Source organism: Myotis lucifugus, unplaced genomic scaffold, assembly GCF_000147115.1.
Source record: "Myotis lucifugus unplaced genomic scaffold, Myoluc2.0 scaffold_38, whole genome shotgun sequence".
NCBI classification, from domain to species: domain Eukaryota; kingdom Metazoa; phylum Chordata; class Mammalia; order Chiroptera; family Vespertilionidae; genus Myotis; species Myotis lucifugus.
In genome coordinates this window covers 4658548-4686213 of record NW_005871086.1, presented here as the reverse complement: position 1 = coordinate 4686213, position 27666 = coordinate 4658548, and the positions used below count along the sequence as shown (strand labels likewise).

General features: G+C 37.5%; 1 protein-coding gene across 1 annotated transcript in view; it reads left to right on the top strand.

Moving 5' to 3' along the window:
- The window catches only part of DPH6 (diphthamine biosynthesis 6), a 166045-nt gene extending 153714 nt beyond the window's left edge, over positions 1-12331 (top strand). The window contains exons 7-9 of the mRNA XM_006087494.3: positions 1670-1764; positions 10803-10890; positions 12207-12331. Of these exons, the coding sequence (XP_006087556.1) occupies positions 1670-1764; positions 10803-10890; positions 12207-12260 (237 nt within the window). The 3' untranslated portion in view covers positions 12261-12331. The remainder of the gene's footprint in view (positions 1-1669; positions 1765-10802; positions 10891-12206) is intronic.
- The last annotated feature ends 15335 nt before the right edge of the window (positions 12332-27666 follow it).

Below are 27666 nucleotides of genomic sequence, written 5' to 3'. Positions count from 1 at the left end.
TTTGAGTCATTGCCTGATCCAATTAGCCAGAAACAGCCTTTAACACTGTTCCTGCACTAGAGATTGAGAGGTATGGAGGATCTACCTAAAATATAGTCACAAACGCAAACAGACAACCAAAATGAGGAAACAAAGAAACAACCCCTAAACGAAAGAACTATCGAATTCTCCAGTAGAAGAGATAAATGAAGCAGAGATATGAAAATTATCTGAAACAGAGTTCAGAGTAATAATGTTAAAATGCTCAATAGTGTGTGAAAAAGATATAGTAACTATGAAAAAAGAACAGTCCAAGATAAAGAATGACATAACACAAATAAAGAACACACAGCAGATTGGGGGAAGCTGAGGATTGAATCAGTGAATTAGAAGAAAGAGTTGAAAATATCACTCAATTAGAGAATCAAAGAGAAAAAACAATTAAAAAACAGGAGGACAGCTTAAGGGAGCTGTGGGACAATGTGAAATGCAACAATATTCAAATAGCAGATGTGCCAGAAGAGGCAGAAAGGGAGAAAGGAATAGAGAAGTGTTTGAAGAAATAATGGTAGAAAACTTCCCTAACCTGGTAAAGGAAAAAGTCACACAAGTTCAGGAGGCACAGAGAACCCCAAACAAGAAGAACCCAAACAAACCCTCACCCAGACACATCAATGCCAAAAATTAAAGACAGAGAATCTTAAAGGCAGCAAGAGAAAAGAAAACTGTTACCTATAATGGAGTTCCCATAAGGCTGACACCTGATTTCTCATCAGAAACTCTACAGGCCAGAAGGGAATGTCATGAAGTACTCAAGGTAATGGTAAGCAAGGATCTGAGACCAAGATTACTATATCCAGCAAGGCTATCATTCAAAATAGTCAGTCAAATATAGAGCTTCCTCAACAAAAAAATGCTAAAGGAGTTCATCACCACCAAGCCAGCATTACAAGAAATGCTAAAGGAATTGCTGAGAAGAAGAAACAGAGAGAGAAACCTAGCCATACAGAATTAAAATGCTTGTTTATGTTTTTAACTTCTGGTTTAATTAGGTGACATTGTAAGCTATCCCAACCTTTCTTGGAGATGGATCTTCCTATAGTGTGCAGCTTGAGAACTTCATAGCTCTCAGTACCCTTGGAACTTTACTGCTACCAATAACCTTAAGCATAATAACCATGTTTGTGACTTTTGTTCACAAGGAAAGGCCTTAGATTGCTTTCTCTGTGTCTGTCACTGAAAAATGCTCTAAACACAACATATTTTTTTCCTTCCATATATAGGTCAAAGGGCAGGGGGAAAGCACCAGTTTGGCTGCATATATTCTCATTTACTACATAATGACTTAGTACCTGTCTCTCTGAGCCTCCCTTTCAATCTAAAGCAAGTACATCCCTAAAATGTATAGGATTCTTTAAGTTTTCTCATTACACATAAAAATGTAGGTTGCTTTCACCTTTTGTAAGGGATTTGGAATTATTAAAAGTCCTATGCTTTATGACATTTCTCAAGTGGCTTTAAATACATGTTTTAAGCAGAAATATAAAATAATTTTTCTGTAGCTTGCAATCTATTTTTGGAATTAAAGTTTATTATGTGGATATTTTTTAGGACAAAATAATATGTTAATTGAGCATTGTTGCTATCTAATTTTAAGTTTACTGCTTCTTTTTCTTATTTTTATTTTCAGCTTTCTAAGAAATATGGAGTCCATGTTTGTGGAGAAGGTGGAGAGTATGAAACGTTCACTTTGGATTGCCCTCTATTTAAGAAGAAAATAATTGTGTAAGATATCATTTCAGCATTTTCTTCCCTTTCCTTAAATTTAAGTGATGGGAGAACTTAACATTAAGCCCGAGGCAACTTTTGTTGGGAGAAATAGAACATGTCCTTTAAGTTCACAAACACTCAATTTGTTTAATACCAGTGAAGTCGTCTGAATACCTAAATCAATACTGACAAGACGAGGCCTTCATAGAAGGCTATAAACTTTTTAGACACCGCACTTTCGTTTACTTGCTGATTATGGCCTGCAGTAAAACTGGTACCTACACACTGACACTTTTATCCTTTCATGAAGTGTGAATTGCCTGTATTATTTATCTTTCATTACAGCTACATTTGATAAACTGCCACATCAGTAGCCTGTGGGTTCCATTAACTCCATCCTCTTTCTCCTTTTTTCTGACTTTAACAACACAGAATGGTAACACTAAACATCTCTCTTCAATTATTTCGGGTTATTTTTACAAATAAACTTAGTTTTTTAAGTGAATTCGGTTTATGGTGAGTAGTGTGATTTCTTTGCCATAAATTGTTAAAATTAGTGTAACGAAAAACAGGAACTTTCTCCAGTTTGTTACGTTATTACCCATACTCTAATTTATGTCACTCTTCTCATGTGCTGAGAGAGCACTTTATCTGCTTCTCCTAAGCTCCTCTGCTTCTTGGAAAAGATTGTCAGAATTATGCTTGATTTCAGAAACCTCATCTGATGAAAGATTAGAATTTTGTATAGAATGGACAGCTTCAATATTTTCAGCAGTAAGAGGTAACTTCTTTGTACATAGTAATAATGAGGGAAGGAGTGATCTAAGAAAATTATGACTACTGTAGGTGAAGTTTCTAAAAAATACACTTACCTCGTGAAACATGGCCAAGACACTTTTATTACTTTATGCAATAGTCACTCACTCTTGCCGCTTTCATGTTCTCCTAACTTTTTTCCATTAATAATCATCAAGATAATAATTTCTTTGGCAAATATTTATCAAATACCTATTATGTCCAAAGTTTTCTTCTGGGACCATTGATGTTCAAACAGTTCCTGCCTGAAAAGGCAGGAGGAGGACACATCTATATACAGTGGGGCCTTGACTTACGAGTGTCCTGACTAACGAGTTTTTTGAGATACCAACTGTCTCTCGGCCGATTTTTTGCATTGAGTTGACAGAGTAATTTGAGTTAACGAGCTTGGTCTTGGAACGAATTAAACTCGTAAGGCCCCACTGTATATATAAAAGCCTAAGTGACCATTAGACCATTTTACCGGTAGCTGTGATGTGTACTTACCACCAGGGGGCAGACGCTCAATGCACAGGCATGGAAACACGGAACAGACTGATGAATTTCAGAGGGAAGCGGGAACAGGGAGGGCAGGAAGAGATTAACCAAAGATCTTATCTGCATACTAGATGCCCGGTGCTCTGATTCATGCACTGGTGGGGTCCCTCGGCCTGGCCTGCAGGGATTGGGCCGAAACCAGCTCTCTGACATCCCCTGAGGGGTCCTAGATTGTGAGAGGGCACAGGCCAGGCTGAGGGACCCCACCAGTGCACGAATCCATGCACTGTGCCTGTAGTCTGTATATATTATGATACAAAATGGTAAAGGGTACAAGTCATGAGAGTGAGTTCATAAATAGAAGATATTTCTCAGGCTATGAGGGTCACAAAACAATTCATGAATGAACTGTGCATTAGATGTATTATTTCTATGAAATAATACTCTGGTTATTCAAGAAAAGCATTTGCATGCTAGGGTGAAATTACAGTATAATTGGAAACTTGCAATATATTTACTTATTATTATGGGCCTAACCAAATTAGAAAAGAAAAAGAAGAAAACATGATAGGAGAAAAAATGTCAAAGAATAGTGCTTTTCCTGTTTACTTGGCAAGTTGAGGTCCTATATAGCACCCAGAAGACTTTATGGTCAACCTAGACTTATAAGCCATGTACTTCTGTGTACTACATCAGCAGAAGTTACATTTGTCATAGTGCTTCAGACCTGACAGATGCATCTTTTTCACAGCCTCCTTTTGTAGACAAGGAAACCTGAGCCCTGGCTGACACACTGGCATGAGGGGACTTCGTCATGCTATTAGAGAGAGATGACAGGGGAGGTGTCTTAGAAACCACGGTGCCAGAATGAGCCATTCAGTTCACCTGAACGATCAGTTATGGAGGCAACTTCTGTGAATGGGGTTGTTCTGTGGGAGTTCTTCCTGTAAGGATGGGCAGGCAAACCAAGGATACCTGATAAGAGCTAACATACAGCTGTGTGCCTGGACACAAACACAAATGTCTTTTCATTCTTACTTACTTATCCGGAAATCAGTAATCTGATTCTAATGCTTAAGCATCTCCTTTGCTTTTATCTTCATAGGCTCTGCCTCACCTCAGTTTCATCACTTTCTTACTTGATTCCTTTTGCATTTAGGGTTATTATTTGATAGGTACTTATTTATTGCCATTTTAATTCTGCATGGCTAAGTTTCTCTCTCTGTTTCCTCTCATCACAGCAGTCCCTTTAGCATTTATTGTAATGCTGGCTTGCTGGTAATGTACTCCTTTAGCCTTTTTTTGTCTGGGAAGCTCTTTATTTGACCTTCTATTTTGAATGATAGATACCGTAATCTTGGTCTTAGATCCTTGCTTTCCATTTCTTTGAATACTTCATGCTATTCCCTTCTGGCCTGTAGAATTTCTGATGAATATCTGACAAAATAGACCTCCAAGTGAAGGCCATAGCAAGAGATAAGGAAGGCCTCTTCATAATACAGAGATCAATACAAGAGGATATAACTCTGGTAAACATATATATGTACCCAGTGCAGGAGCACCCAAATACTTAGAGTTTCTGATGAGAAATCAGGTGTCAGCCTTATGAGACCTCCTTTGTAAGTAAGTTTTCTTTTCTTTTGCTGCCTTTACGATTCTCTTTGTCTTTAATTTTTGGCATTTTAATTATGATTTGTCTGGGTGTGGGCTTGTTTGGGTTCTTTTTGCTTGGGGTTCTCTGTGCCTCCTGAACTTGTGTGACTTTTTCCTTTACCAGGTTAGGGAAGTTGTCAGCCATTATTTCTTCAAACACCTTCTCTATTCCTTTCTCCCTTTCTGCCTCTTCTGGCACACCTGCTATTCTAATATTGTTACGTTTCACATTGTCCCACTGCTCCCTTAAGCTGTCCTCCTGTTTTTTCTTTTTGGTCCTCTGATTTGAGTGATATTTTCAACTCTGTCTTCTAATTCACTGATTTAATCCTCAGCTTCCCCTAATCTTCAGTGTATTCCTTCATTGTGTTCTTTGTGTTATGTTACTCTTTATCTCAGACTGTTCTTTTTTCATAGTTACTGTATCTTTTCCATGCTATTGAGCATCTTTACCATCATTAATCTGAACTCTGTTTCAGATAAATTTCTTATCTCTGCTTCATTTAGCTCTTCTTCTGGAGAATTCTCTAGTTCTTTCATTTGGGGGTTGTTTCTTTGTCTCCTCATTTTGGTTGTCTGTTTGGGTTTGTGACTATGTATTAGGTAGATCCTCACACGTCTCAATCTCTAGTGCAGGGCAGTGTTAAAGACTGTTTCTGACTAACATCAGGCAAAGACTCAAAGCCTCCAGAGACCACCTCTGCCTACAGACTGATAGAATTGCCCCCAAGGCAATTGTCCTCGGGTGTGGTGGAGTTTTTATCAACAGGGTGGGGCAGTTGCTTCTGCCTGGAGGCTAATTGTTATTTTCAATTTCTTAAGTAGCCTCAAGGCAAGGTGTTTTCCTTGCCTTGAGGCCACTTAAGGTGTGTCAACTGTCTTCCCCCCAGGCAAAGCAAATGTCTATGTGGGAAAGATGTCCTTTGCTGTGTTAGGGAATGATTCAGCCCAGGAAACTTGGGGTGTCTGCCTTCTGAGCTCTATCCCCCAGTCCCCAGTCCTGGGTTCTGCTCTCACAGCTCCAGTCCACTTCACCCTCCCTCTGCCAGAGCACAAGGTGGGTGGCTCCACAGGGAATTTTGTGCATTGGCCCTTTAAGAGGGTGCCTGAACTTTCAGCTGCCACTCCCTGGCAGACAGCACCCCACTGCTTTTCACAGCCAGATGTTATGTGGGTACCATCCTCAGTTTGGTGCTCTCTGCTGGGGAGCCCAGCTTCAGGCTTAGGTCCCAGAGTTCTCAGTGGCACCCCCCCCACCCCCCACAGCTGAGATATCTCTCCGGGACTTCAGTTGCTGTCTGTGGGTGCCTGGCCAGCCCTTTCATGCCTCCACCCCTCCTACCAGTCTCTATGTAGCCTCCACTTTCGGTCCTCAGGTTCTCTCCTACAAGTTTCCATTGGTTATTTAGGAAGTTTTTCTGTATTTTAGTTGCAATCCCAGTTTGTTCCTGGGAGCATGTCCGTACAGCATCCACTTACTCTGCCACCATTTTTAATCTCTTGCTTGATTCCTTTTCCCTAGATTGCCTTCCCATTTCTCCTCACTTTGCTTAATCCTTCCATTTTTAGAGACTTTGGCTGCCATTTCTTCAGTACTTGTTCTCATACCTGAACTCTCACAACACACGGTTGGCACTAGTAAAATATCATTGAATTAAATTGTCATTTACTGTTGTTTATTTTTATACTAGAGGCCTGGTGCATGAAATTCATGCATGGGGGGGTGTCCCTCAGCCCAGCCTGCACCCTCTCCAATCTGAGACCCCTCGAGGGATATCCAACTGCCCACAGGGATCAGGCCTAAACGGGCAGTCGGACATCCCTCTCACAATCCAGGACTGCTGGCTCCCAACCGCTCGCCTGCCTGCCTGCCTGATTGCCCCTAATCACTCCCCTGCCAGCCTGATCGACGCCTAACTGCTCCCCTGCTGGCCCAATTGCCCCTAACTGCCCTCCCCTGCTGGCCATCTTGTGTCCACATGAGGGTGGCCATCTTGTGTGTTGGAGTGATGGTCAATTTGCATATTACCTCTTTATTAGATAGGATATCCTATTTTACTTACTTTTATGTATTCCAATTTTAGGTTATAACTAGAGTTTTAGGTTGGGACATATCCTAGTTTCAAAAGGAAAAGAAATTCATCTACATATAAAAAACCTTTGCTCCTCTATAAAATAGAAAATGTCCTACCATGGCTACTGGTAAATGTGATGCTGTAAGTGAATATGCATTGCACACTCTAAAACCATATATAAATGAAATTTATTTTATTTAGAGATAATTTTCTATATGACATAATTAAAAGATTTAAGTTTAGTCCTGTAACTATTTGTTAACAATTGACCATTAATAATATTGGATCCTGTAACTCAGAATTTACTTTTGGGACAAATTTAACAAATTTTCTTATTATATTTGATGTAATGTAATTGGCATACAACTAATTGATTATTAAGAATCCCATTTCAAATGTCTGATTCAATTTTTTTTATAAAAAGGGAAAAATCACCTATAAGAAGAAAAATTAAACTTTTACATGCAAAAATAACTTGATTATAATCAGGGATTTTTTTTTAGACACAGATTGACTCTTTCGTATAATGAGAAATTTAGGGAAATCAGGTGGTTCTAGCTGTTTATGATCAGATGCATTTTGTCCCAAATTACAGTTAATGTTTTTAAAATCTTATAGGAAAGACTGGTATAACAATCTTAAAAATTCGAACTAGAACATTTTATAATTCACTTTTTATTCAATTAATATGTGATTACTCACCTATAGATACAAATTTTTAGATCCAAAAATGATTTATTTTTCTGAGGAGCCTTTATGTAAAGAATTACAGCCTTGCCTTTAAGAAAAGTGGAAAATTGTAGGAACTCAAATAAATAACCTCCTCTCTTATTACTTCTTCAAATATGTATGTGTAGCAATATCAGAAGAACTAAAATCCTAATGTTAATAAAAATGATCATTTTCTTCCCTTTGTAATGAAAACATGGTTTTAATGTCAGTATTTTGTACAACCACATATTCCCATTTGAGTTATCAATATTACTATACTACTGCTACAAAGATGCTACATATGGGATGGATGGATGGATGGATGGATGGATGGATGGATGGATGGATGGAAGGAAGGAAGGAATAATGGGAAGAAAGGAAGGGAGGAAGGAAGGAAAGAAGGGCTAAATTCTCCCCACCTACTCCTCTTCTCTACCCATTCAAGACACAGCTCAGCACAGAGCATACTAATGTGGCATTTAGCAGCGATGATGCATCAAGTATTTTCCTTACTGCCTTCTCACATCTATTCATTATCACCTGGAATTTATTTAAATTTATGAACTATTTTTCTTGTATTTAAGTTTTTAAACCTGTGAAGCTTTATTTTTATTATGCTAGAGATACTATATGGTGTTATGATATATATATCACGTTATACATGCAGTATGTGTGTAGCAAAAAGTATGTATTTTTGTGAAGATAAGTACTTGAAAACCCAGTGTAGGTCTGTGATAGTTTCAATAGATTGTACATTTATTTGTTTATTTAACAAAAGTCTAATGAGTACCAGTATACTGAGCCAGTGGAAGAGATGGGGTAGAGGGCAGGCAAAGATGAACAACAGGAAGACGAATGCACAAAGTCATGATTATAATGTAGTGGATGTATTGTGAAAGGGCTATCAATGCATTAGCAAAGCTTGGGCAGGAGAAAACAGCACTGTCTGAGGATGCCAGGGCAGGCCTCACAGAAACACTGGAGTGCCTGTGAGGGTGTGTATCCACAGGGAATATCAGTGTGAAATTGTCTTTTTAGAGGAGAGGTAGGAATCAAGACCATGGCTGAGTCTCAAGGGATAATATCAGGTTTTGTTTGTTTGTTTGTTTGTTTGTTTGTTTGTTTGTTTGTTTTGAAGTGAGGGGGTAGAGCCTGACCTCACACCTTGGGAGCATGGCATCAGAGAACAGAGGCTGAGACCTCATTCTGCTGCCCCAGATCAGTAAAAGGGAACATGGCCAGCTAGTGACTACAGAGAAGTTTCAGCTATAGAAAAGGTATTGAGCACACTTGTTAATTCTATTAATAGGGAGAAGGGAGGTGGGAGGCCAAATGGAAAACATTTTTGTTGTGGCATAAGTGGTATTAATTTTCTGGGTTATTCTGAGGGTATTCCAGCAGATTCTGTGCTATTTTTCTGAGAGATCCGTTAAGCAGACCAGAGATCTTTGAAAGCTGAGTTTCAGATGATAGTTTATGAAAGAGAAAAGAGCAATAGTGGCATTATTCTGTTTGGGACTAAATACTGTTCATTTGAGATTTGGTTCCTTCCCCGTGGACTCTGGCTTTGTGTGAGTGAGTGAAATGATGTTGGTCAATTGGAAATTACAAATTTTATGGGATACAGAAAAATCACATTCCTCTTTGTTTAATGATTACAATGTTATATATTTTCTGTGGATAATCTTGATTCAGAATGGAGTAGTTACATCAATTGAGCTATTTGCTATCAACCTTCTATTTCCAGTGGGGATAACTTGCATGAGAAGGAAAGGGCTGAAACCCTTTCTCCTGACAGCATTGGTTGGGTTAATTATAGTTTTGGTGCGTTCCATTAGCAAGGATATCAAAACCAAGCCGATTAGGTTAGGCATAATTAAGGCTCAGGGTCAGTTTCCAAGGCTGCTATCAGGAACAGAGGGATTGACATTTAGAGTAAGAGTGAGATTGTACACAGGAATTGGAATTGGAATCTGATTGTTGAGCCAAGTGAAGGGCCAGCACAAGCCACTCTGGAGTAAATGGAAAAACAGCACAAGTAGGGCTAACAAACCAAGAGGGTGGGGCCGGAAGAGCAGATGGTAGAAAGCAAGAGGGCCTTCTCTTTATTTTCTCCTTCTCCTACTGCACATCATATCTGGAGGCAACTTCTGGTTGATGGACACTGTGAAGGCCTAGTAGTATTCTGACTCTTAGATGATTCTATTTCTATTAGAAGATTCTTTTTAATATCATAGAAGCCCTTTTCATTTTTATTTTCTTAAACACTAACAAGATGCATATTTGATACTAAAGGTTCATGAATGGTAGTTGACTTTTGTATTTCCATAAAACATTTTTTTTCTCTATCTCTGATCTTTCAAGGGGAAAGTAAACAGATTTTGCCCACAAAAATTTAGTATTTTGGAGCCAAATATTTTGAGGTTTCTTCTATTGCCACTAAATAACTTTGCATTTCACAAGTTGATTCAAAAAATATCTTACATTAGTTGCAGAGTCAAATAAAGTAACAATTTTGCTGTACTACAATTGGTAAAATGCTAACAATGTGTTAATATAAACAGTGGAACTAGTGCCCAAGGCATTTAAGAAATATGAGGAATTTCTATTTTTAAATTTTAGCTAAAATGCAAAACACTATTGCTTTATTAATAAATAACAATAAAAATAATTAGTTATTAGAACTTCATGCATAATCTTAGTTATTCACATGTGCTTCACAGGGTATCTTTGATGAAAGTTGAGTTAATTTACATGTATCCATATGGTGCCAGCAAGCAGTTCATACCATTTTACCTGAATGTGGTAATTACTATGTCAGGCAATCAATTTTAATAGCAATGATATTGCAGTGTGAAGAGTTCATCTAGAGCTTAAAATCATCACCAGTGCTGCTTTTGTGAAGGATAATTGAGATTTTGTGTGAAACACTGAATGTATTACCTCATGATAATGAAAAGAATAATGAATATAAAGCACTATTATTTGATGGTTAGCCCATACCAAGCAAATTTTTGAAAATAAAATTGAATAAGAATTTTAAGTCTCAAAATTGTTCAGAGAGCATTGAGTGAACTTGAAAGTTGAACTGTGTGTCCTCATAAAGATAAAAAGCTTTTTTATTTTTCTTGAAAGTTTATTCTTGACCCTTTTCTCAATTAAATACTGGGTTATTAAAAATAGATGTTAATTACTAAATATTGTATACTAGTGGAAATAAATGAAAAATGAGGATATTTTTGGTCTCTTCTGGTCACTAGCAGGAGTGATTTGACACAATTTATGTAGTAAATAAATGCATTATAAAATTTTGTATTTCAGAGATTCATCAGAAGTAGTCATACATTCAGCTGATGCATTTGCACCTGTGGCTTACCTACGCTTTTTAGAATTGCACTTGGAGGACAAGGCAAGTAAACCTGAGATTCCCAGTGATTTCAAGAGACAATTATGATATGTGCATTGGCTCGATATATATATAATACTATAACAACAGATGAAAAGATAAAAAATGATTTTATCATTAGTGACTTTTTTAGGCCTTCTGTCGATAACTAAGAATTTTGCAAATGTTCATAGTTTTAAGAGCTCTATATTAGGCATAATTAAGGCCTAAGTGTAAGATATTACATTTCTGAAGAGTTTGAAAAGAGAATCACATATATATTAATCAAGGAGAAGACAAGACAGTGTATCACCAAATATTAAATTTTCTAGTAAAATAAGAATTAGATAGTTGTGCATAATGCTTAGGGGAAAGGTTTGAGGATGAATTGCATTTTTATCATGCAAAGTTTAATAAAGAAGAAAAGGAGAAATAAAAGCTTTTCAAAAACATCCAAGGGAACAGTAGTACAAGTAAAAGATGGAAAGTGAATTGTCTCCCACACATGCCCCGACCTGGATCAAACCCACAACCTGGATATGTACCTTGACCTGGAATTGAACCCGTCACCTTTTGGTACACGGGATGACACTCCAACCAACTGAGCCACACCAGCCAGGGCAGGAGTTTTATTTTAAATACATTGTTTGTCAAGATACAGAAGAATGTCAATTTAAAGATGTGGAAAAGGTAAAGACCTGGATTAGACCCTTTGTAAAAGTTCTGCTTCTCGAGATGTAAGGGATTGGAAAAGGCCTTCTGCATCTTCAGCATTCTATCACCAAGCCCTGAGACATGCCCACAATTATCTATACAATAAGGAATATGAAGAATCGGGAGGGGTAATGGAAATTGACAAAAGAAAGGGAAAATGGTAACCCCAGAAATCTCAGCCTGAGAGAGTTTCCAAAAGTAGAGAATAGTTATTGGTGCCATTTTTCCAGAAAAGTTAGGATAAACAGGTTTGGAAATAGATCATTGAATTGGGCCAAAAGATGACTATTGGTGACCTTTTACTAAAAAGCCAGTAACCCTCAAGAGAATGAAGCTATACTATCAAAACATCCTTCAGACGCGCTGAAAGGAACACCTCACTTTAGGTCTCTGCTAAATTGGCTGCCATGTGCTCACACAGAAAATCAAAACCACTGAATTATTGCTTAGACATGTTGGCCGTTATATGTTCTGCTCTACCTAAGTAGCTAGTTATTCACCTTGTGTTGGTATTTCATTGGCTTTCACAGTCCCATTTTCCCTTACATAAAAGAATGTTACTTGTTTAACGTGGGATCTTTACTGACACTGAATAAATATGGTGCATTTCCCTTTTTTTCTTTTAGGTGTCCCCAGTGCCTGACAACTACAGAACATCTAATTATATACACAATTCTTAAAAAGCATTTTTGAATACTGTTTACTAAGCTGCCGTTTCCATATGAAAAAAAATTACATAGCATTTTCTCAATTATGATGTCCTGCTTTTTCTCATTATATTTTTATCATCAGAAACAGTTAATGGAACCATTGATTAATTGGGGAAATGTGGATGCCATGTTCATTATATTGTCAAGTTACTCAGGATTCACCCTGACTTTTTGTGAACACATCCTATTCATGTCCTCTATACTCTATAGGATATGTGCCTTTTTCTTTTTTCTTCATATACCACCCTCACTTCTGTGACATTTTTTACTTTTATCACAATGGTTTGTTTTCCTCTTTGTCTCTTTCCTGCTCTTATGTCTGCCAATAATATCATGGTGCAGAAGCATTTGAAAAAGGATGAAAAGGCAATCACTTAGCCAATCAAATTTAAGCTATTGGATGTCACCAAAGTGCTGTATCATTTTTGCTCTCAGTATATTCATTGTTTCAACATTATTGGACAATTAGGAAGACTATCATTAACTCTTACTGGTTATTTTATAACTGATTTTTAAAAAGCAGCTTTTCAGTATTACCTGTGCTGATTTTAGGCAGCTTTTTAAAAAAATAGACTTTATTTTTTAGAGCAGTTTCAGATACACAGCAAAATTGAGCAGAATGTACAGTTCCCATATACACCCTGCCCCCACACAAACATAGCCTGCCCATAATCAACATCCCCCACAAGAGTGGTACATTTGTTACAGTTGATGAACCTATGTTGACACATCATAATTACCCAAAGTCCAGTGTCATATTTATTTTCCTTTCTGCATAAAAATCCATAACAGTGTTATGTTGTTTTCTAAATAAAGAAGATGCTTAGCCATGAATGGAGAACCATCTGATATGTTGCCCTTACATCTTTTTTCAGTCTTGCTCCCAAGACTCCCCTACATGTATTATTTTCTCCAATAATATAGAAACACTGGATACTCTCTTACAATGCCTTCTGCTTCTCTTCTGCCTTGCCTTAGCATATTCTTTCTTCTTTGTCTTCCTTGCTTCTTCCATTTTTTAACTGTTTACATCCTGCCCAGGATGCAGGATTGAATTCAAATATTCTTACACATTTAGCCACACCCCTGGCCTGCCCTAACACTTTGTTTCTTCTGTGCTTGTGACAGATAGCTTAATCAGCTTTATGTTATAGTTGTTTAAGGAATTATTGTGTCTACTAGGTTATAAACTTATTGAGGATTATTCTTTTTTCATCTTCATACTCTCTGTAATAGCTATTCATTCTGCAATAAGAATTTTTGAATTTAGCTGATTATTATTTTCATACTTCATTTTTTCTTCCTACAGAATTTTATAGACATGTGCTTTCATTTTATGTTGTATACCATTTAATGAAAGTCATTTTTTTCTTTATTTTTCTTTTATCTTTGTTGTTGAAGAAAAATGTCCTGAACACACTGAAATGTAAAATACAACCTTTAGAGGGGTTTTTAGTGTAAATTTGTTATAACTAAGATTTTCACTTTGTATATGATAACCCTTAAATTTTTAACCTATTTAAATTTTTCCTTATTAAAATCTTAAATTATTTATGTGAGTGTGTCAAGAATATCAACTAAACATGGTATTCCAAACAAAATAACTGTAAAATGGTACGCTTCAGGTTAAAAATGGGGAGATATATTAAAATTTCTTTTGAGGCCCTAACTTTATTGCTCATGGCAAACTTGATGTTAAAATATACCATACATCACTACAATGACAGGCTTGAGAAAATGAAAAATACAAAGCTTTACATAAATCAGCCAAAAGCTCATATTAAAATGCATAACCTTTACAGAAGAATCAGGACTTATTTTTAACTATTCAGAAGCTATTTCTTCTTTAAATAGTAGTTGTTTTAGATTTTTCAAACAGCTTTATGGGAAACAATATTTCAAATTAATTATTGGCATAGCCATTGCATTTATAAAGAGACAAGGTTCACAGAAATTTAGCCCCAATTTTACTAATGTATCCTACCATCACTTAGCACTTAATTTTGTTTTTAACTGAAATAATCATATGGGACAATTACATATGTTATATACTTATAAAAGCTCACATTCTTACAAGTTATAACTTAAAAACAGTATATTCTCATAGCCCATTCTTGGCTCTTTCATTTTATTTTGCTTTATTTCATAAATATCAAATATACTGAAAAAAATTATAACATTAAACCATCTCTGTGCTTTTATTTTTCTTGTCAACAAATACCTGTGAGCACCTACTCTCTTTAAAAGAACTGTTAGGCCTACATGTAATTCACTACAAGTATGGGCAAATTACAGTGTAACTATAATTAAAGTTATTGCAGGTAATCATTATTATGAGTACAGTGACACATATCATTGGTTTGGCTAATCTGGACTGAAGTTATGGCCATAATATTGATTCAAGGTGAAAAGTGATGTGTACGATATGATCCTGTTTTTCTAAAAAATACTGGTGGAGGCAGGGAGCTTATATATTTAGTTATACTTGAAAGATCATAGTAAGAGATGGGCATATAATAATCAGACTGATAACATTGGTTTCTTTGGGGGAAGCGGATATGAAGGGGAAAATACAGAAAAGCTTAATTCTTTATAATTTTTTACTTCATACAATGGGCATATAGTTTTGAATTTTAAAATATTTGATTAAGAAAACTAGGTGAGGGGTGGTATAGTGAGTTCCGTGATAAATATTTAAATGTTATTCTACAACATTTTAGCAGTCTAGGTAGAAGGAGACATACTAGGGTCCTTTAGAAGTAAGTGAAAAAACATATATGTGATGACTAAAAGTATTTGAATGGCACGTCTCGAATATGCTGTACACAGGTATTTGCTCTGACCGCTCTTAGCAACATGTTTAAATTTGAAGATCCCCTCCATGGAGATATGCTGCCACTGTCTTCATGCCACCTCAGAAATACAGGCATGGGCCAAAGTAGGTTTGCAGGCATTCGTACACGAAACAGAGTTTATTCTTGTATTATTATTTATTAATTATTGTATTGTTTTCCATATGAATAACTATAAACCTACTTTTGCCCACCTCAGTATGTTCTTACAGAAGAGACAAAGGAAGAAGATACAGGATGACTTATTTACCAACACTTGGTTTAACACAATTTCCTAACCCCCCCACCTGCTCCCCATGTTTGCCCTCAGGCTAAAGAGAGAACACTGGTTTGGTAAGAGGGAGCAAGCATGTAGCGGGCTTTACAACCTAATTCCATAAACCTCAATGCTATGACTAGGGGGTCAGGTGGATTATGGCCTTCGGTAGCACTGAATTACTGCTGCTACAAATGGTCAGTGGAGCAGATTAATAAACCAGGCATCAGATTCACCTACATTTAAATAGCTTCTTGACTAATTCCTGTCCCAAATGCATGGATTCAGTAGTAGCAACAATGTACCACTATGTCAGCGAGTTGGGAATCAAACCGGATAGTGGAAGAGAATATGTGACAGACTTATTAGTTTGGGAGAGGATAATAAAATGGCCCAGTTAACTGATTTCCTTATCTACTTTCAAACTCTAATTGGCTACCTTTGTTTCTTTAATTTTTTTTTTTTTTTTGGTTGTTATGCTCTTCCATGCAGCCTATTGTTGTTGTTATTGTTGTTTTAAAAAAAAAACTGTAGTTTCTGATTGGTGTTTTTTAAACTTCCTCTTTGGTGATTTTTTTTATAAAAGAGAAGTGTTATACTACTTATTCGTTTAACATATTTGTTGAGTGCTTACATCTTCATGCCTGACACTGTTCACACAATGGGGATTCAATAGTGAATTAAACATCCAAAAATTATTTCCTTCGTGGGGCTTTTATTTTATGGAATGAAACAGAGAAATTAATCAAATATATAAAATAAAGGAGAAGGTGGGAAAGTTGCCTCCCTACCATAGAAATGGGTTTGGACTTTATGGATAAGGATACACTGAGAATCCTGGGTTTCAGTGGTGATAGATATAAACCCAGATTAAGAGTAATAAGAGTAGTCCTTTTGTTCATATGGCAGATAGTAGTGGTGAACTTTGGTGTTTGGAATAAGGTGTGGAAGGGGTAAGGCTCTTGCCAGAAACCTGTAGATTGTTATTCAGTAAATTGGAAGAGAGGCCAAAAGAAAATACTCAGAATGAAACATAAGGAAAAAACAAAGATAGAAAATATACATTAAAAGTGAAGGAAATAGAAACAGTGGAAAAGGCTTAAAATACATGTAATTAGAGTATCAAAAAGAGAGGAGAGGAATAATGGGATATTTAGTGCAATATTTGAAAAGATATTGGCTGAGAACTTTACAAAATTGATGAAACACACCAAGATACCAGATTCAAGAAGTCTTATAAACCACACACAAAGTAAAAAGATAACCATATTTAGGCATATGCTGATAAAACTGCTGGAAACAAAAGGCAAAGATAACCCAAAACAGCCAAAGTGTGTTAGAAAGAGGCTATTTTCAAAGAAGCAACTATTAGAATGAAAGCTAAGTTTTCAAGAGAAAAAAAAAAAGCCAGAACAACAGAATCACATCTTTGGTAGTGCTTTATGAAAATAACTGTCATCCTAGAATTCTGTACCTAGCAAAAATATCCTTCAAAAATAAAAATGCGGAAACTTTTAGGATGATAATAATGTATTTGTCAAATCTCATTGATGTATTTCTGGTTTGTTCATTTCACTGTAATATTTGTTCTCCAGAAATAAGTAATTATTTAACTCTAGTTAATAGTGTTCATATTAAGACTTAATATCCTTTTAGTATATTTTTATGTGAGTCTGCTAGTACTATTCTTTTTTCTTTTTTTAGTATTTGTTTGAAAATTTCTTAAAATCATTTTTGTTTTACACCAACATTTTATTTATGTAAATTTTAAGCATGCAAAAGGTAAAGGAAGGAGAAATAAAGACCTTCTCAAAATATAAGCAAACAGAACTCAACAATACATTAAAAGAATTATACACCAGGACCAACTGAGATTTATTCATGGAATGCAATGATGGTTCAGCATATGAAAATTAACATAACATACTACATAACAAAATAAAGAACAAAAACCACATGATTTTTCTCAATTGATGTAGAAAAGGTATTTGACAAAATTCAACATGCTTGTATGGTGAAAACACTCATCAAACTAAGAATAGAAGGAAATGAACTTAACATAATAAAAACCATAGATGAAAGCCCATAGCTATTATATTCAATGGTGAAAAACTGACAGCTTTCCCCCTAAGATTAGGAACAATTGAAAGATGCCCTATTTCACTGCTTCTATTAACACAGTACTAGAAGTCTTAGTCAAAGCAATTAGACAAGAAGAAGAAATAAAAGGCATTTAAATCAGTAAGGAAGAAGTATGTACATTTTTTATTGGACATGACATGATCTTATATGCAGAAAACTTTAAGGATTACACACACAATATTAGAACTAATGAACAAATTTAGCAGAGTTTCAAGATACAAAATAAATGCACAAAATTGAGTTGCATTTATATGCACTTAAAAACCTATCTGTAAAGGAAATTAAGAAAACAGTCCCATTTACAATAGCCTTGAAAAAAATCAAATATTTAGGAATAAACTTAACCAAGGAAATAAAAGACTTATAAACCGAGAACTACAAAACATTGCTGAAAAAAATTAAAGACATGAATGAAAAGACAGCCCATGTTCATAGTTTAAAAGACTTAATGCTAAGTGACAATGAGATATCACCTCACACCTGTCGTTATGGCTGTCATCAACAAATGACAAGTGTTAGCGATGTTGTGAAGAAAAGGGAACCCTAGTACACTGCTGGTGGGAATGCAGACTTGTGCAGCTCTGTGGGAAACAGTATGGAGTTTCCTCAAGAATTTAAAGATGGAACTCCCATTTGACCTAATCATCCCACTTCTCAGAATATATCCTAAGAAACCTGAAACACCCATCAAATTGAATATATGCACCCCTGTGTTCATAGCAGCACAATTTACAATAACTAAGAATTGGAAACAGCCTAAATGCCCATCAGCAGATAAGTGGATAAAAAAATGATGGTACATTTACACAATGGAATACTATACAGCCATAAAAAATAAAGAACTCTTACATTTGCAACAGCATGGATGGACCTGGAGAGTATTATGCTAAGCGAAATAAGCCAGTCAGAGAAAGGTAAGTATCACATGATCTCACTCATATGTGGAATCTAATGAACCAAATAAACTGATTATCAAAAATAGACCCAGTGTCATAGAAGTATGAACAGACTGTTAAACCTCAGAGGAAAGGCAGAGGAGGGTGGGTGGGAAGAGATCAACCAATGAACTTATATGCATATATGCATAACCCGTGGACACAGACAATGTGGTGGTGAGGGCCTGGGGGAGGGAAAGGATGGGAGCAGGCTGGGAGATGGTTAATGGGGGGGGAAAGGAGGACCTATGTACTACTTTCAACAATAAAAAAATTTTTTAAACAATAAAAAACAAAATAGTAAATAAAAATTTCAAAAAAAAAAACAAATTCAATAGTTCATTGGGATTGATGAAAATTGTTCTTTATGATAACCTTAGACAGTTTTCATCTTTTTTAAAAAAATTGTTTCTTTTAGAGCTGAAATTACAGCATCTCAAATAAGTATCCTTCTCCATTCCACTTTTAAGTTCAAAATTAGAGAATTTTGAAAAGTTAAAAAAAGGGCATCTATGGCCTATTTGATATTCATTAGATCCCTACAGTAATTTAGATCCACTGAACTAATACACAATAACAAATATAACCGAGATTGAACACATATTTGCTTTCTTACAGATATGCCCAGTGCTTTAAGTTTATTAATTCACTAGAGGCCCGATGCATGAAATTCGTGCAAGAGTAGGCCTTTCTTCCCCTGGCTCCTGACACCGGCTTCCCTCTGGCACCTGGGACCTGGGCTTTCTTCCAGCCCCAACTTCATCCAAAAGTACTTTCGGGATGACGTCCAGTCTAATTAGCATATTAATCTTTTATTATTATAGATATACTTTGTCCTACATTAGATAATTTTATTAGTTTTATTATTATACTAGAGGCCCGGTGCACAAAAATTTGTGCACTTGGGGGGGGGGGGTCCCTCAGCCCGGCCTGTGCCCTCTCGCAGTCTGGGACTCCTTGGGGAATGACCACCTGCTGGCTTAGGCCCGCTCCCTGGGGGATTGGGCCTAAGCTGGCAATCAGACATCCCTCTGGCAGCCCGGGAGCCCTCAGGGGATGTCCACTTGCCAGCAGGGAGTGACCAGTCATTCTCAGTCGTTCTGCTGTTAGGGTCAGTTTGCATATTACCCTTTTACTATATAGGATAGAGGCCTGATGCATGGGTGGGGGCCGGCTGGTTTGCCCTGAAGGATGTCCCGGATGAGGGTGGGGGTCCTGCTGGGTGCCTGGCCAGCCTGGGTGTGGGGCTGATGGGTGTTTGCAGGCTTGTCACACCCCCTTCAGGGTGGGGGTCCCCACTGGGGTGCCTGGCCAGCCTGGGTGAGGGGCTGAGGGCCGTTTTCAGGCTGGCCAAGCCCTGTGGTGACGGAAGCTCCCAGCCTCTCCTTTTTTTCTTTTTTTTTTATGATGGGATTTATTTACCTTCTATAATTGAAACTTTGTTGCCTTCAGTGGAGCTCAGAGCCGGCTGCAGCAGGCAGGAAGCTTGGCTTCCTCCATCACTGGAGCAACCAAGTCTGCTCGCTCCAGCTCTGTGGCTGCCGGCCACCATCTTGGTTGGGTTAATTTGCATATAGTCGCTCTGATTGGCTGGTGGGTGTGGCTTAAGGCATGGGGAAGGTATGGTCAATTTGCATGTTTGTCTTTTATTAGATTAGACTAGTAGTATTAAATTTTTAATGGAGCTAACATATGACTTTCTATGCTACTGCATAAATAATATATTTTCCTATTGGAATTTTTAATTTAAAAAAAATTTTTAATTGATGCTTTTTCACTTTGTCTCTTCTGCATTTAATAGCTATATGATATTTTTTTCCTTTTCTTTGATCAATTCACCACCTAACTCTTTGCTATTACAGTGCAACACTTTTGGTCATTGATCACATTGTGCCACCAGTATCATCTTGTTTGCCTTTGTCAGATATTGAGTTTTCCTATTGATTGATAAACTTCTTACATTTCCTTGTAGTATTATCTTGAGTAAATGTAAATTGCCCTTATTATCCAATTTCAGCTGTTTTGTTTTTTTTAGCTTCCTGATTCATCATTTTTTATTCTGCTCACTAATCTTTCTTCTTAGCATTTGGCATCCTCAGACAAGCTGTTTATGGGTAGCTGCTCATGTGAGATGAACTGTAATGAAGATAAAATCCTTGCTGGAACAGAGGAGCAGCACCAAAATGAAACTTCACCCCCCATCTGGAAATCATCGACTCCCCTTCCACAAAACTGAATTTTTATTTTACTCAGTTATGTACTCTTTTTCTCCTTCATTGCTTTGCTGCATTACTGCATATGAGTACACACATATTTACAAACTTGCTATTATGACTTTTTAACCTCCTAATTTTTGCAGAATGTTAACAACATTAATAATGATCACTAATGCTACCGAGCAGTTGTGAGGTTGATACTTCTCTGAGGGCTTCATGTCTATTATACAATTTGAGCTAAAGTATCAGTTACTGAATATGTTAGTAAGTACTGTCATTTTCGCCATTTTGCACCTCTGAGAAGTTGTAGCGTGGGAATTCAAGCATAGGCATCTGACCCCAAGGCCTGAGCAATTGTACCCACAATGATATATGGTCTTTTTAAAAAATACAATTAAGACAATGTGTTTGTTCGTGATGACAAAATAACCAGTTGAAAAATGTGAAATTAATCCAAACCAGATTGTTCTTTATTCAGAAAAAATAATAAAATGGATCAAATTATATTATTTTTTATTTAAGTAATGTGAATTGTAGTGCAGAAACAGTGTGAGAATTAGTTGTCATGAATACCTATTTCGATGATAGTTTTACTTTCTCTTATCATTGACTGCTTCTCTTTTTTCTTTATACTTTAAATTTATTTGTTTTCCTAATCCAAACATTAATTTCTTCTGAAAGTACACACATACTCACATATCAAAAAAAAATGTTAATTGGAAAGGAAAATTGGATTGGTTATGTGAACACATTTTTATAAATTAGATTTTTTTCAGTTATTTTTTAAACTTAGGAATAATAATGTGTTTTAAAATGTAAAAACTTTAGATTTATGAAGAGACTTACTAATTTCCATGCTGTGGACTGATTCAAAGTAATGTAGTGGTAATGTTTGTAATGGCCTGGCATCTGAGGCACGAGGTTTCCTGCGTTCATCCCACGCTGTCGTCCCACCTCTGATCCCAGCTGCAACCAGTGCCTGCCGAACTGTTCTGGGCACACTGACAAAGTTCTAACAAACTCAGCTGTGCATTGCTCCATTCTTCTGTCTCGGGGCTTTCGCTGAAGCCAAGGAAGCTTGCTCAGCCTTGTGCCAGGGAAGCCTGCAAGGGTGAGGGCGTTACTGCCACCTGCAGCAACCCTCAACTAATGGGAGACGGGATACTGTGAATCAATGCACCATCCTGACATCCTTCAGATGAGCAATTCTGAGGCACATTCTCCAGAGCTCCTCAGAGAATCCCCAGTAGAATTGACCCTTGGTTGCCCAGACCATTAACCAACTCAGTAGTGTAACTGGCTTTTGCTTCCTGTCTCACTCCCCTGGCTCCTCACTCTGTGTCCTGGGATTCTCCTCCCAGATAAATTACCTACATCCCAGTTCTTATTCTAGACCATTTTTTTTTGGGGGGGGGGTCAACCTAAACTAAGACAGGAATTTAGAATTGAATGATCAGATAACTTAGAGAACCTAGTATTCTTTTTAATCCTGCATTTTAATTTCAAAATATTTTTAGTCTTGTTACTTGTTACAAATTTGCATGGTTTACCCATTGTAGGGATACCATATTTCTGTATACTTGCAATATACACTTTAGTGTTTCAAATCTGCACTTAAGAGCAAAAGCTTTTGAAATCATTTGAAAAACATTTGTTGCTATATGTTGACCTCCTCTAACTATGCATAGTTCACTTGTTAAAAATCCAATAAGAAAGGAAATAATGTGTTTCTTTAACTTGACATTTTGTTCTGCAGGATGTTATTCTTTCCAGAAACTCTGTTTTATGGGACTATTTAAGGAAAGTGTTGATTTGGCATCTGTCATTACAGGTTTCATATACTGTTTTCTTTCTTTTCTGTTTTTTCTTCCCTTTTTTTGCCTTCCAAACTTTTATTTTTTTCTTTATTGACTAAGGTATTACATATGTGTCCTTATCCCCCCATAGCCTGCCGCCCCCTTCCTTTCTTTTTAAGGTCAAAATTCAGTGTGCTCAGGAAATTCTCCAAGTGGTTACCAGTGGATTAGTGGCATCCTACCTCCTTTCTCTCATTCAGAGAAGAAAGTGTTATAAGTGCAGCTGCTCAACCCTTTTTGCCTCTCCAAGGTGCTAATTTAGTTAGTACTTAGTAAGGAAACTGATTTAAGTGTCATAAAATGAACTAGCGTGTTTATTTAATTTTTTATTCTAAGCCTCCCCAAAACCCAAATCTCTGAATATCTTGTGTTAAATGACCATTAGTGATGGAAATCATCTTCTGAGGATAGGTATTTATTTAGAAATTCATAAACACCAAGGTGGTAGGGAGAAACAGTAAAACCTGTAGGTGTGAATGATCTCTGAAATGGCTTCTAAGCTTTATGCAAATAGCCATGGCTCCTGTCTGCAGCCATGTCTCTCAGATGCGTGTGTGCATGTGTGCTGGGGGTCTTATCTGCTTCCTAAAGTGCTTTTGTTAACACCATAATTTTAAATTAAGTTTTTCAGAAAGCTGTTCCTGCTGTACGTTTTGGCATCTAAGATTAGGTCAGTGGCCATAAATCTCATTTATGTACTTAATGCAAAGGAGATACTGCTGCCTTGGGAATCGTGGGAGCCAGATTCCTTACTTTGCCACTCTTACAAGATATTGACATATAAAACAAAATGCCCCCATTTTGTTTTGCAGCTTCCTTCATTTAAAACTTTAAATAAAGAATGTTTATGCAAGGCTCCTTTTCATTCATAAAAATGGAAATGTGCCTTTGTGTCTGCATGAGGAGACTTGTATTCCTGTTCACGAATTCCAGTGATAGATGGCCCCATAAAATCTTTACGTTTGGCTTGTGCAGCTGAGTTCATGACTGAATACAGAATGATAAAGAAGCTTTAGCATTTTGTGAAAAGAAAAGAAATCATGCCTTCTAGATGGCCCTTAAGCTAGCTTTTAACTGCCTGGAAATCAGCTAGAAATGTGTAATCAAACTCGCCATTAAAGGCGCAGGGTTCAGTGTAAATCTTTGGGAGCATAATCTGTAAATTAATGCAAAGGGATTCTTTAACATTCTTTGGTTTTCATTATACTTGCATGGATGTCTGCCAATCCAAATATATTTATTTTATTTTTTACCTTTCTATCCATTAGAAGTTAAAAGAGAAATGATGGATTGTGTCACTGGCCAGTCTAGCAGCCTATTTCTTTCAACACATCACAGCGTATTTACTGTTTTAGCTATATTGTTTTCAATTTCTGGCAAAAGAGTCAGTTTGTGATCCTGGGTAGAAAATGTCAGTGCTCACATTTCCTGTGGGGTTTTGGCCTTTTTGTGAAAAGGTAGGGGAGAGCTCAATGAATTATGATGCTGTCATCTGAAGAAACCACAGTGTATTTCTTTGCCAAATTTTAGCAAGAGCAGAGCTGATCATCTGCTAGCGCGAGCCTTTCCTGAACCCTCCCAGCAGTTCACTCGGCTGCTGCCTGTTCTCTCTCTGCTGTGAGAATGCAGCCTACAGAAGTCCTTTAACCTTCCCTTTGCAAGGTTAATTGATTTAATAACCCCCCAGCAAGAGAAATTTTGCCTGAGGAATTTAGAAATCTAACTTTAGGAATTTAAACTTTTGCAACTCAGTTTAAATAATATTAAGACTGAGTCACTTCTTACTGTAGTAAAACATTTATGGAGACTGCATATGCCTTATATTAATTTTTGGAATTTGACCCTCCTGACATCCTTCACAACTCTATTTCTTTATATTTTATAAAGTAACAAATATTACCAGATAACATTTGTGCATTATAATCTCTAAAATCAATACATTATGAATGTGAATATAGCTATTGTATATTGTCATCATCTGATGCTGTATTTGCCATGTGTAAGTGCTCCTCCATAACCATTAATTTATATTTTCTAATGCCTTTTACTGACTCCGAAGGAAGTATGCTTGCTTGAACTAATGGTAGTTTGTTCCTACCTATTTGGAACGATTCATAGAAAAAAAAGTGCTGAGGATTATGACCCATGTGGATTCTTCAGTTTAATTTTTCAGCAATTATTTTGTAATTAGTTTCAAGTGATTTTTTAAGACGTTTTTATCTTTCTTGATAAATAATGTTGAGTCTTTCTTTCCTCTTATCATCTCTTTACCAGCTTTCCTTCTCTGGCCAGCTGCATCCAAGGATTTCTTCTTTCTATAACATGGATTTAGCAAACACACTCTAGTACCTATTCTGTATCAAGGCTGTTCTGGAATCTGAGTTTACTGCAAGGAATGGAATAAGCTTATTTTCTGCACTCACAAGATTTAGAATCTAGTGGAAATAATGACCATAATTATCCAATAGATTTAAGAGAGAGAGGAATGCTTCCAACCTAGGTGGGGTTTTTTTTGTTTTTTGGTTTTTTTGTTTGTTTGTTTTTTTGGATTCCAGGTGTCTACAGAGTTACCAGGTGAAGATCGGAGAAAGAAGGAGAAAATTACTGCCTGTCAGAGGCAATAAATATCACTTTTAGGCCTAAAAGCAAGAGAGAGTATGATGCCACAGAGGACTTAAAAATAGTGGCAGAAAAAATTATTACCGTAAGTCAGCCTACAAACATGTATTGAGTGTGTATTATGTGTGTGGTATTGTCATTGAGATACAACGACAACTAAGGAATAGGTCCTACCTTCAAAGAGCTTACATATAATCTACTGGCAACTGTGTATTCAATTTGTATTAAAGAATTAAGACCGAGAGTTTGGGTTTTATTGTTGTTGTTTGGCAGGAAAAATAAGCTCTGTAGACTGTTCAAGGAATTAGATATTATTCCATGAAGACTCTTCCAGACACCTTACCTGTCTTAGCTACATAAAAGGCAGATGCTTGCAAACTGTCCCAGGTATATTTATGTCCAGATAGGACAGTCTTTACCTTTTCTCAAGGAGGAAATATGGAGCTCGTTATTATTTTTCACGTGTATGTTCCCTATTTTCATCCCAGTGAGTGGAAATTTTGATAGTTCATGTTATAGCGAAGGTGAATGAATGAGGGCAATCTTCTAAGTTGTGAGAGAGTTTAAATAAACAGGGCAGAGTCTCAGCATCATGCCCTGATGGCTGTGAGGCTCCATAAAAGTCGCTTGGTCAGAAGTCATGCAGATGACTAAAAAGGGAAGTGGTATATGGGTAGAAGGTAGTAAGCTTTGATATTAACTGTGGCAAAATAGAGAGTTAACCTAGAGAGTGCATCCACCTCATTCTAAAGTTATTCAAAATACCTTATTAACCTAACAAAACATGGACTTAAAACCTCCGAATCGACTCACCTGTCTCATTTCATAAATGAGGAAACTAAGGTCTGAAAAAGACAGAGACCAAAGTCTCGCACCAAGTGAGCATAAGAGATGGGACTGGAGCCCACGTCTCCTAACTTTCAGTTCAGTGACTCAACACTGTTTATAGAGCCTTCTCTAGAGACTTGAGTCAGGACTTTTTGGGTAGATTATATTTGATTTCAGTAAGTTTAAGAAAGCTTTTACAAAGTAACTAGATCATACCTACTAAGTAAGAACTAAAATGTATAATGCTTCAAAACTTGCAACATCTGGAATTGCAGTACAAAAACAATGGGTAACTGGAAGACAAGATTTAAATAATTAAGGCAGCTTCCTTATACAGAAACTAGAGGCCTGGTGCACAAAAATTTGTGCACTCGGGGGGGTCCCTCAGCCTGGCCTGTGCCCTCTCGCAGTCTGGGACCCTTCAGGGGATGACCACCTGCTGGCTTAGGCCTGCTCCCCGGTGGATTGGGCCTAAGATGGCAGTCAGACATTCCTTTGGCAGTCTGGCAGCCCTCGGGGGATGTCCACTTGCCAGCGGGGAGCAGACCTAAGCTGCAGTCGGACATCCTTAGCGCTGCTGAGGAGGCAGGAGAGGCTCCCACCACCACTGTTGTACTGGCAACCATCAGCCTGGCTTGTGGCTGAGCAGAGCTCCCCATGTGGGAGTGAACTGACCACCAGAGGGCAGCTCCTGCATTGAGAGTCTGCTCCCTGGTGGTCAGTGTGTGTCATAGTGACCAGTCATTCCCAGTCTTTCTGCTGTTAGGGTCAGTTTGCATATTACCCTTTTATTATATAGGATAGAGGCCTGGTGCACAGGTGGGGGCCGGCTGGTTTGCCCTGAAGGGTGTCCCGGATCAGGGGGAGGTCCTGCTTGGGTGCCTGGCCAGCCTGAGTGTGGGGCTGATGGCTGTTTGCAGCTGGTCACACCCCCTTCAGGGTGGGGATCCCCACTGGGGTGCCTGGCCAGCCTGGGTGAGGGGCTGAGGGCCATCTTCAGGCCGGCCAGCGACTGAAGCTCCCAGCCTCTCCTTTTTTTCTTTTCTTTTTTTTATTCTGGGATTTATTTACCTTCTATAATTGAAACTTTGTTGCCGTCACTGGAGCTGAGAGCTGGCTCCTGCTCTCCTGCTCGCTCCAGCTCTGAGGCCACAGCCTGCTGAAAGCAGGTATCTGGGGTTTGTTTAGCTTCTATAATTGAAACTTTGTTGCTTTCGGAGCTCAGAGCCAGGCCGCGGCAGGAGGGGAACCTTGGCTTCCTCCATCACTGGAGCAAGCAAGCCTCCTGCTCGCTTCAGCTGCGTGGCTGCCTTGGTTGGGTTAATTTGCATATCACACTGATTAGCCAATGGGAGGCGTAGCGAAGGTACAGTCAATTACCATGTTTGTCTATTATTAGATAGGATTAAGGACATTTTACTCGGCCTTTGCATCTTGGAATTTAGCCTGCCTAGAACATTCTTCTCCCAGATATTGGCATGCTTCACCTTCCTTCTCAGGAAGAGCGGCTGTGTCCACTCATCTATAAATGCCACGCAGCCACTCTAATACTTCATCTACCTCTGCCTTGTCTTACATGTCTTGTTAACACTCATCCCTATCTAACATGGATATATTTTACTTATTTTGCTTTGCACACGCTCTATGGTCCTCAGCTAGAATGTAAGCTAGA